Below are 12,013 nucleotides of genomic sequence, written 5' to 3' on the forward strand. Positions count from 1 at the left end.
AATCAATTCAAAATTGAAAGAAAAAGTATATTATTAAAAAAAAAACTAACTTTATAACATAATATCCATGAAAATCAACAAAAGATGATAAACAATTAAATTATAATATCGAGAAAATCAATAAACTCAAATCTAGATAAGCACTAAAAAATACTGTACTTCGAAAGTCTATGAAAAAGTAATTGACTAATCACTATCAATCTTTCAAAAGATTCTGATATTAAAATAGATTAATTAAGTAGGAAGACTTATCTAATAAAAACCAAATAACTAAGTCAAAAGTTGAGATATAACAATACCCTAACTAAACATAATAAATGAGCAACGTGAATATAAGAATATAATTTGAAATTGACCACATGCACTATCCAAAGAAATTTGTATCAACTAATTAATTAAAAAGACGTGTAATAAAAAATCAAATTACTAAAACCACTAATCAATTAAAAATTGAAATAAAAAATATATTTAAAAAGACTTTCTTTATAACATAATATGCATGAAAGTCAACAAAAGATTATAAACAATATAACTATAATATTGAGAAAATCAAATAAAATCAAATCTAGATAAGCCCTAAATGATAGTGTAGTTCTAAAGTCTATGAAAAAACAATTGACTAATCACGATCAATCTTTCAGAAGATTCCGATATTATTTTCTAGATTACATATGGAATTTTCTTCACATAAATATCCATATTATATTTATGATAGAGCTGCAGTTACATTTTTAACGCAGCACGTTAAAAGTTAAAACATTATTTATTTGACCTAGAATAGATAATGCGACAGGCGAGGCGTAGGAATTGCGTACATTTCTGAGCGTTTCTTTAACACAACTCCAAAGACGTCGGCCATGTCGATTTCGTCTCTGCTCATCCCATCAGGAAGAGCCCAGTCAAAGGAATGCAACAGTGAAGCCAAAATGTAATGGAGGAGTTTATCAACCAAAGGAAGTCCCAGGCATATTCTTCTTCCTGCTCCAAACGGTGTAAAATCAAAATCCTGTCCTTTAAAATCCACATTACTGTTGTCGCCTCGAAGAAATCTGTCAGGAGAAAAAACGCAAGGATCCTTCCATCCGGCAGGGTCCCGTGCTATTGCCCACACGTTAACCATAACCTGGGTGTGTTTTGGAATCCTAAATCCTGAGACATCACAGCAACTGTCAGCTCTGTGCGGAAGCATCAGAGGAGCGACAGGATGCAACCGTAGCACTTCTTTCACCACTGCCTGAAGATATGCGAGATGTTCTATGTCAGTTTCTTCGACTCTTCTGTTCCTCCCCACTTCCTCATCAAGCTCCGCTTGGACCCGTTTCATTATCTCCGGGTTGCGAATGACCTCTGCCACTGCCCATTCTAGTGTCGAACCAGTCGTGTCAATCCCAGAAGTAAGAAGTTCCTGCAACACCCGAGAAAGAACTCATATATCAAAGACATTAGATTTTCACACGCCTAGGTATTTTTAGATTCAATTGTATGAGATTTGTTTTTCATCAACATTTTCTTGATAAAAACAATCATCAGAATGATAGAAAATGTAATCTGAAACGGTTTCAATCATAAAATATGATCTGTTGATACAAAATAGATCTAATACAATTGAATTCAAAAATTACATGCACAATTCACACATCATTATCCTAGCAAGTTTATTAATCGGAGAATTTTAAATACTTACAAAAATGGCAGCTCTGATGTCTGTAAGAGTCAGATCATCATCTCTTGATTCCAACAGGACATCAAGCATGTCTTTGTGTGCATCATTTTCTTTGATTTTACTATCCAAGCGATTGTTTATAAGAACATCTAAGAAGTGATGAATTCTTTGTAAGCACATGGTGATCTTACCACCCAACCCCTGAGGATCTAAGAAGGCAAGAAATGGAAAATAATCCACTAAATTAGGAGTTCCAACAAGGTTCAACCATGTCTTAGCTGCGTCCAGGAACTCCATTGAGTCGGGATTGTTGGGATCGAGCAGCTTGGTACTGAATATCATCTTGCCCAATATATTTACTGCGGTGTAGTGCACGGTATGGCCAATATTCAAACTCTTTCCTTTGTTTTGGAAAATGGATTGGATCATTTCGAATACCTCATCTCTCCTGACATGCTGGAAAGCTTCAAGTTTCCTGCGAGACATGAGCTCGGTTGTTGAAATACGTCTGAGTTTCCTCCAATAGGGTCCATTCTGAGCAAACGATATGGAGGACATGTGGTGAGAGAGCATCTTGATTCCTTGCAAGACTACTCGCCCAGCAAAGACGTGGTCGTGGGTTCTGAGAATCTCCTTGGCCATGGAAGGAGAGGACACCACAACTGTCGTTCTCATGCCCAGACGGAGTGTCATTAGAGGCCCGTACTGCTTAGAAAGAGTGCTGAGGTATTCATGGGGCCTTTGCCCCAACTGGAATAGATTTCCTACAACTGGCCAACCAGGTGGTCCAGGAGGAAGAGGAAGACCCATTTTCCTCTTTCTCCATGCCAATATGTAAAGTATGCAAACACTGCCTATCAGCACATAAAACCCATATACCCATTGGGTCCCCATGGCAAAAACACTTTCAGCTCTGAAAGCTTGCTACTTTACTTGATTTAATCTCTTACACCTAAATCCTAACTATCTCAAATGCAAAGGACAGCGATAAACATCCTAGCGGAAGAATTGCAATTCTAGTAACCCCCAATGTCAATAGACATGACACCTTGTAGGGCTCAAATAGACAAACATTTTTTGTTAAACAAATATCGTATCTTATTATAAAATGTATATTTACTCAATGTATTACATCTTTTAAAAACTTTAATTATATTTTACAACAAGAAATCACTATGTAAAAGCCACACGGCTATGAATTTTGGGGCAATTAGCATCGAGCTGGAAAACAAAAGGAATTCAATATTTTTCACATACAATATATAGACAAAATATTATCTCTCAAATATGAGTATTTAAGTATAGGTCACTTATTCAACAATAAAGGTTTGTCTTCTCAAGAACTGACCCCACTTATGAGGGTAATAGTTTGACCCAACTCTCACATCGTCCATAATTGACGTTAGGGTGTTTGATTGCTTATTTTTATATCACAAGTTTACTATTTGTGATGTGTTACTATTGTGTAAAGGAAATAAACTCTAGTTTAACTTATATACCTTTTAAATCTAGATTAAATAAATTTTTTTGGTTATATATTGATATAAAAATAATCTGATGTAGCAATTAAATGTAAAAAATTATCAATATAAATAAGTATATTTAGCTATATGATTAATGGGTGTAATAAATTTGTTGTAGATTGGAATTAGATATGTCATTGGATTAGAAAATTAAAATTTTGAACTTATCGTAAACTTAAAATTGGTTTATTTTCTTTACATTGTGTATGGATGATTTTAAAGATTAGAGATGAGTACACAACCATAAAGTTGTCTACCTATAAAGTAGTCATGTGTGATCTACAAATTAATCTTACACACTTCAGTCTATCTAACCTAACTTCTTCTATGGATTTTGACATATGTTGACCGATTATATTTATAATAACATTTTTGGGATTGTTGTAATTTTTGGTGTGCTAATCCTACTTAGGTGGTTTGCCTATATGGCTTGGTAGGTAGGGTGGTGGGTTAGATACTTTTCCTATATATGTGCCCCTTCCTACAATTTTTACTCATCTCACTCAATACATCTCTCTACTTTTTCTTTGCATTTCTATCTCTACATTGTTTCCATTATGCATAGTTTTCCTTGCTAATCTCACATGATATCAAATCCTTTGCTACTACAAGGAAAATGCAAATATTTTGCTAGAAAAACCATCATGAAGATTTGAGGAGAAGTTTTGGTCTATTCAATTTTGTAGAATTGGTTTGAATTTTGTGCTCAATTTAAGTCAATTTGCAATTATTTTTGTTGATCTTCTCAAATGGGTTGGTGTAAATTATGTCTCATAATTACACTTTACTTAAGTTGACTTAGGATATTGCATTTCATAGTGGTTTACATATGAGACACTTGGAGAAGTGTGCATCTAGGGAAGTTGCTTGTAAGAGAAATTCTACCTTTTGTGGTCTTATCTTGTTGTCACATTCCACCTTTAGTGGGTGATCCACCTCTTGTGGAATATTCTATTATGTCTCCTACCTACCCTTGTTTCTCATTGGGCCACATCTCATGATCTTGTGTTCACATATATCCATATGGCCTTGCCTTTATAAGGAGACTCATCTTCATTGTTTAGTTTATCTAGTTGATCCATTTTTTGCATCTTGATGAGAATACAGTTTATTCTTATCAATCCTTGTATCTCTTATATTGTGCTATTCATTGGGCTCTAGATCTTGGTTATTATTGGCAAATTATTACATGGTATTAGAGCCATTGGGAGTCTATTGGGTAGTCATTTGGAGAGATCTTGGTGTATTCAATTTTAATATCTAAGGACCCATGCAATTTGGGAGCATCCTATGCCAAATCTGACATCACTATTGAGTTCAAGAGGCTATTTCCATGAATTTTGAGTATAAGTTTGACTATTTTTTGTGAAAACTGGTTTCAAGGCATCAAGAATTTATTTTTGCCTCCTAGGCTGTACAGTACGATTTTTTCAAAAAAATAATAAAAAATTATTTCTGCAAATTTTTCTTTTAAAAATTCCATTATTTTTAAATTTGCAGTTTTTATGTTTATTGTAAAAAAAAATTATTTGAAAAAAAAAATCATTAAAAATTATTGTTTTGAGGGGGGGGATTAACTCCACCCCCATATACCATCTAAAGCCTATTGTTATTGCAGGATATATATTGTCCATTTGATCACCATTGTGTTGCCATCACTCATACCATTTTTGATGCTCGCCCTTCTTGCTCAACCATCGACCCATCCTGCTCCTCTAGTTTGCCTACCAACGACTCAAGTTTGACCACTGCTTGGCTTTTGGTGCCACTTTTTTCTCCCGTCTATAGTTGGATCTCCCCACCACTACCTCACTTACCACCACCCTGAGCTTTCCCAGTACCCACATCCTCAACCACTTTTGCCACAAGGTCATTTTTGGTTGGCCGACAACCAGACACAACCTATTTTTAGTTGTTGATAGAGCCATGTGGCATCCTTCCATTGGGTTGTACCTATAGAGTAACTACACATGACTACTACCACCTCAACACCTAGTTAGCGCCACATCAAAGTGCATGGTCAGTAGTCGTACAACAGTGTCAATTGCCACATCATCGACCATACAAGTCCACATCAGCACCATGTCACCTTGTCTAGATGGACACATCAACGCATAGTTAGCTAGTCGTACAATGCCACATCATCATCTATACAACTAACATTAGCACTGCATCAGTATGTTTTGAAAAAAAATTACCCCACCATTGAGCTTTTTGATTTTGTAGTCTAAATTTTGAGGCTTGTATCTTGGTCATTTTGAGGCCTTTTTCAGTGCAATTTTTTTTTTATTTAGGCTAATTTTTCATGCTCTCCACAATGGTGTGGTTGGTTTCTAATTTTGGTGGACATACTTTTTAGAAAAATTAGTTTTTCACTACTATACCTATCTAATCCTCGATTCTGCAACTTCTCAGGCTTCGTTCAAGCACATACAACCTCCTTTTCAAGTATCGTTTTCTTTGAAAGTGTATAATTTTTTGTCTACTTTCATGTGGTGCTATCAATTTTTCACCATTTTGAGTAGAAATTATACTTTCATAATTTGGTCTTTTTTCGCCTATTTGGTACTTGTAATTTGCTTGGATCTTAGTGTAGATCCCTTATATTATTGGTTTGAGTCTTTCTTTGTCTATTTAAGGTAGTTGTAATCTTGAAATGAGAAGCCCACTTTGCCCTTGTTTGCAAGTTTCCCATTGTATACGCACTAATTATAAAGTGTCAAATCATCATTTATTTATTTTGGGGGAGCGATGTTTTGTGTTATTGTACCTCTCTCCATATTGTGCTCTTTCATTTTCTTGCTATGGATTCTCCTAAATTTCCACTTTTAAGTCCACATAATTATGCATCATGGAAAATTAAAGCATGGAGTAAGCTAATGGAAAAAGGACCCATTTCTTACATAAATGAAAGAATGATAGCACTAGCAAATCCTAAAGATGATCCTAATGCTCAATTATAATGGCTCACTAAAAATTCTATGGCTCTTGGACCTTTGACAAAGTATGTATCAGATGACCTAATTTTTCGCATTGAGAAGTGTACTACAGTTAAAGAGGGTTGGGATATCTATGCCAAATTGCATGGTCAAATTGATGAGATTATGAGCTACAAGCTTGATAGTGAACTCACAACATTCAATCCCAAGTATTTTGATACAATCAAAGATTATGTCATGAAAGCAACTGAGCTAAGGCAACATATTAAGAATAGTGGCATTAATAAGAAAGATGCTCAATTGGTTTACAATTTGTTGCACAAGATTTCATCAAAGTATGCAGCCTTTGTTTCTAGATTTCACACCCTTTGCTTGACTTCAAGTGCCACATTAACTCCATGATCATTTGATGCATTCATGGAGATGTTAATACTTGAGCAATCAAATTTGATCAAGATGGGGATTCTCAAGTCTTCAAAGTATAAGGCTTTGGTGGCAAATCAAGGGAATCAAAGGAACCAAGGGAAAGGCAAGAACCAAAAGCAATTTAAGACAAATCCACAACAAGATAGAGTGAAATGATCCTCTCCACAATAACACAATTCTTCATCCTCTTCCAAGAAGGAATATACACCTAAGAAGGAGAGGCCACCTTGTTCATATTGCAAGAAAAATGGTCACAATAAGCATCATTGCCACACAAAGCAGATTGATGAGTTGATAAACATCATTAAGAAGAAGAACATCAATTTTCCATCTACCAGAAGAAGGATTCATCTCTTTCCACTCCCTCGTAGTCAAAGGGAAAAGGGTAAGCATTTGTGGCTAAAACAGGTTCTTCACAATAGTGGATACATGACTTGGGTGCCTCTTATCTCATGGGTTCTACAAAGGAGCAGTTTTCTTCATTGGATCCATCTAAGGTACCACACATTTTCATTGGTGATGATACACAAGTGGAAGTTGAAGGGAAGGGTTTGGTTTCCATGGATGATGGAACTTTTGAGAATGTTCTCTTTGTTCCTAACTTGACCACCAACCTTCTCTCTATCTACCAAATCACTCACTATGCAAATTGAAAGAAAGTTGAGTTTACACCTGATTTAGTTGTGGTAAAAGTACTTGAGAATGATGCCCTGGTAGCAATGGGACAAGCCAATCACAACTCATGGCTTTATTCATTCTCTTACTTTGTGCCTCAATCTCCTTCCATGGCCTTGCTCACTCATTCAAATTTAGAAATTAAGCCATGGCATTAGTGGTTTGGTCACTTGAACTATTGCTATCTTCAACAGCTAAGCTCTAAGGATATGGTCACAATTCTACCTCAAATTAATTTTTCAAAGGGTGTATGTTTACGGTGTTCCATGGGAAAGCATCCCAAAGAGAAGTTTGATAAGGAGAAATCTTGGAGAGCTTTGGAAGTTCTTCAATTGGTTCACAGTGATGTAGCAAGCTCATTTCTAGTGCCTTCTTTCAGTAAAGCTTGCTATGTCCTTATCTTTATTGATGACTACTCTCGCTTAAATTGGGTCTTTTTTCTTGTTTAGAAGAGTGAATTCTTTGATAGATTTCTAGCCTTCAATGCTCATGTTGAAAAGAAATCAAGGAAGATAGTCAAGATCCTTCACACAGACAATGGAAGGGATTATGTGAACAATAGAATTGAGGAACTTTGTACTCTTGAGGGGATTGATCTTAAAAACTTAGTTTCCTGCACTCCACAATACAATGATGTTGCAGAAAGGAAGAATAGAACCCTTAAGGAGATGACTAGCTGCATGATTCATGCTCATTCTCTTCGTCCAACATTTTGGGCAGAAGCTATCAGTTGTGCCACACATATCCAAAATTAATTTCCCGACAAAGATTTGAAGGGTATTACTCCTTTTGAGTCTTGGTGTGGTATAAAATTGGTTGTGAGACATTTCAGAGTCTTTGGGTGCCCATAATTGGTTCATACTCTTCTGTAGAAATGTGAGGAATTGGAAGCTCGGAGTACGCCTTGCATATTTGTTGGATATCCCAATGGTGTTAAGGAATATTGACTTATGGATCCTGAGACACATGATGTTTTCATTGATAGGAGTTTTCACTTTGAGGAAAGATCTCCTAGCTTAGCTTCTTATCCTTCTCCTCCTTCCTCCATTATGGATAGTGATGATAGTAATTCAGATGATAATTCTCCCTCAACTTTGACTTGTAGGGTCACACCTCTATAGGGTCCACTTGTAGTTGAGGAACCGTGTCCTTCATCTCCTCCTAAACCTTATTGGGCTCGATAGACTCTTGAGTCAGTGAGTTCTCTTGCAGGGGATCCTTCAAACACTCTAAGGACTCGGTCATAGAATTAGGAGCCTCCACATGCTTACATTTCTATCACTTCGGGACTCAACTATGTAGGAAGAGTATATTTCCTTGATGAGGAACAACACTCGGGAGTTAGTCCCTCTCCCTAAGGGGAGAAAGATGGTTTTATGTAAGTCGATCTATCAGACCAAGTTTGTATTAGACGATAGTGTGGATAAGTACAAGGCTCATCTTGTTGTGAAATGTTTCTCACAAATTCTTGGTGTTGACTATACTGAGACGTTTTCACCTATAGCTAAGATGAACTTCATTCACTTAACAATTGCTATTGTTGTAGCTCATGGTTGGGTTGTACATTAGATGGATGTGAATAGTACCTTTCTTCACGAGGACCTCAAAGAGTAGATTTACATGGATTATCCACATGGATTCATTTAGGATTCTTCTTTGGTTTTCCAATTGAGGAAGTCTATCTGTGGCTTCAAGCAAGCGCCTAAGGCTTGGTATGCCAAGATAGATTCCTTTCTTCTCTAAGCAAGATTCATCGTGTGTCATGTCTACATTTTGCAACAAGATGACTCTCATTTGATACTTGTGATCTATGTTGATGACTTGATCATTATGGGGAGCACCTCATCCATCATTGGTAGTGTCAAATCTTCTTTACATGAGAGACTTTTTATGAATGACTTGGGATTTTCACACTACTTTCTTAGGACAGAGATATCACAGTCACCTTCTAGGATTACTCTTGCGCAACCCAAGTATGCTCTTGATCTTCTTGCATAGTTCCACATGGCTGATTGTAAGCCTATGTTGATCCCCTTTCTTTCAAGAGTCAAGATTGAGGCTAAGTGTTCCACTCCACTTGTTGCGAGTCTCATCTACTTGACTCACACATGCCTTGATAATTCATTCTTGGTTGGCATGGTTTTTTTCTCTATGTAGGAACCACATGAGATTCCTTAGAAAGCTACCAAATGCATCTTGCACTACATACAAGGTATTCATCAATATGGGATTCATTATGCATCAAGCAAAGGACTTGCCATGGTTGGTTACACAGACTCAGATTGGGCCTAGGATCTTGATGATCATAAGTCCATTTCAGGCTACAACTTTCATCTTGGTTCGAGTGCCATTTGTTGGTAGAGCAAGAAGCATGCTATTTCTCTTTGATTGACTGAGGTTGAGTGTCGAGGGGTTGTTAATGCAAGTACTGAGGCTATTTAGCTTCAACATATTCTCACAGAGTTTGGCTTCACCACTCTACGATCTACAATCCTTCATTGTGTCAATCATCCAGATCTGGAAGAACCTGGTTCACCATCAACAGACCCAACACATCAAGATCCACATGCACTACATCAAGGAGCTGATTCAAGAGAACATTATCGATTTGTAGTATTGTCCTATAGCAGAGTAGGTTGCAAACATCTTCACCAAATCCTTCACTGGGAGTAAGTTTCATCAATTATGAGCTCTCTTGGGGGTGCGAGGTATTTTATTAGGGAGGGGTTAGCTGAATTCTCCTTCCTCTCTTATGGGGAGAATTTTTCCCCACTTAAGTTTTTTCCTTCTTCTTTGAGAGTTTTTTTGTATATTCATCTCTTTCAGGATCCCACTATTTCTCCCTTTCATGGCTACATAACATGGCCTCATAGTCGGGACCCATCTTGCATTGTTATCTTGAGTCTATATAAGGGGGGCGGGGGTTGGTGTAAATTATGTCCCATAACTAATTCTACCTACCATTATGATGCATATAGGTATATGAAATTTCATTCTTTGTGGCCCTATGAAGAGCCAAGTTGCTATAAATTTCTTTGATGCTTGTCTTAGTGATGAGCATCAAAGGCTATCTTTCACAGCTCCACCCAATATGTCTTTCTTTGCCAAAATGGTCAACTCCGTTGATCAAAGTCTTGATCGAAATCAAGATCGCCTTTTTGAATGGATATCAACAAAACAAGACAAAAAAAGTGTTACTAACTGAACATTCAATTTCTAACATTGACTTGAATAATTTCCAATTAGCTAAACGCATCTCATAGTATAATTACACTTTACTTAAGTTCACTTAAGCTAATGCAGCTCATACTATTTTGCATATGAGACACTTAGAGAAGTGTGCATCTAGGGAAGTTGCTTGTAGGATAAATTCCACCGTTTGTGGTTTTATCTTGTTGTCACATTCCACCTTTAGTGGATGATCCACTTCTTGTGGAATATTTTATTATTTCTCCTACCTACCCTCATCTACCCTTGTTTCTCATTGGGCCACATGTCATGATCTTGTGCTCACATATCCATGTAGCATTGCCTTTATAACTAGGCTCATCTTCATTGTATAGTTTATCTAGTTGATCCATTTTTACATCTTGACGAGAATATAGTTTGTTCTTATCAATCTTTATTGCTATTGTATTGTCCTATTCATTGGGCTCTATCTATCTTGTTTATTACTGGAAAATTCTTACAAAATGCTTTGTAACATCTACACATATTTGAAGTTTGTAGCATAAAATATACTGATATATATTGTTCTCCTTCAAATATTTGAAAATATTTTTAATTTTGATTAATTAAATGTAAGTTAGGCTCATACCGTTACATACCTGCAAAAGAGCACCACCGAGGGAGCATGAAATATGCACACCTAGCTAAAGACAAAAGACTAAAAAACAACAAAGAACCACCAAGAACTAGACCAAGAGCATGGATATAACTAGCAAACAAAAACTACAAAAACCAGCCAACCACCAAAGACACAGAAAGATGGTCTTCTGGGTGGAGGAATTATCCTCTTGGCAATCTTTACAAAGTCCTAAAAAATTATCAGAGAAAGAGATATTTTTATTAGTCCTTAGTAGAGTTTGGAGTACCAGAATATAGAGTATCTTTAACCATAGAGACAAGGGGCTCCACTGAAGTAGAAAGGGATAAATAATGTCTCTTATGCTTGACTTTCCTGTGTTTGATTTCTTCCTAAATAGCTTGTAAAGTAGTCGAATTGTCTAGTACCATCTCTTGGCTTCTCTTTGACATCTCCTCAATTTTTCTCTTAAGGTTGTCCTAGCTTTCGTTCGGCTCTTTAATAGCCTTGTTATCATTTATTTGATACACCTTCTCACTAAGGTATTTTAGGGTAAATGCATGAACCTGTGTCACACTTTTGGCTAAATATGGGTAGTTTGGCCAGACTGAGTCTAACCAGACTACAACTAGGTTGTGTGGTGCCTCGTTGCGCCTGTGTGGCACTAAAATGGTGTCAAGAGTTTGGTCGGACTATCAGTTATATAAACTGATTTTTTCCCCACCAACCCTCATTTGCACCCTAAGGAGATTTGGGAGTTCAACTGGACTCACAAGGAGCTTATTTTCAGCCCCCATTTTTCTAGGTAGGTTTATGTTTACCCCTTTTTTTTGTTTTTATTTTTAATTATAAAAATTTATATATTTATTGCTATTTATATTTTTATTGAATAGTTTATCAAATTTTTCAATTTTTTTAGAATGAAAATATTAGAAAAATATTTAGAAAAAATTAAACGTAGCAAAATTAAAAAATTCATTAG

General features: G+C 36.3%; 1 protein-coding gene across 1 annotated transcript; it reads right to left on the bottom strand.

The window, feature by feature from the left end:
* Nucleotides 1–725: 725 nt before the first annotated feature.
* LOC131077164 ((S)-N-methylcoclaurine 3'-hydroxylase isozyme 1) lies at nt 726–2,701 on the bottom strand. Its single transcript, XM_058014631.2, has 2 exons — nt 1,685–2,701; nt 726–1,405 (listed from the first exon to the last, which is right to left on the bottom strand). Exons 1-2 carry the CDS (start codon nt 2,555–2,557, stop codon nt 773–775), a joined length of 1,506 nt encoding a protein of 501 aa, XP_057870614.2. The 5' UTR covers nt 2,558–2,701; the 3' UTR covers nt 726–772.
* Nucleotides 2,702–12,013: the final 9,312 nt, after the last annotated feature.

This window comes from Cryptomeria japonica, chromosome 3 (genome assembly GCF_030272615.1).
Source record: "Cryptomeria japonica chromosome 3, Sugi_1.0, whole genome shotgun sequence".
NCBI lineage: Eukaryota > Viridiplantae > Streptophyta > Pinopsida > Cupressales > Cupressaceae > Cryptomeria > Cryptomeria japonica.

What these genes read in the sequence shown, in the direction of transcription:
- LOC131077164 (XM_058014631.2), bottom strand. Translation starts at nt 2,557, where the DNA reads ATGGGGACCCAATGGGTATATGGGTTTTATGTGCTGATAGGCAGTGTT. An exon ending in ACATCAGAGCTGCCATTTTT is followed by an intron (nt 1,406 to 1,684) that starts GTAAGTATTTAA and finishes CGGGTGTTGCAG; the next exon opens with GAACTTCTTACTTCTGGGAT.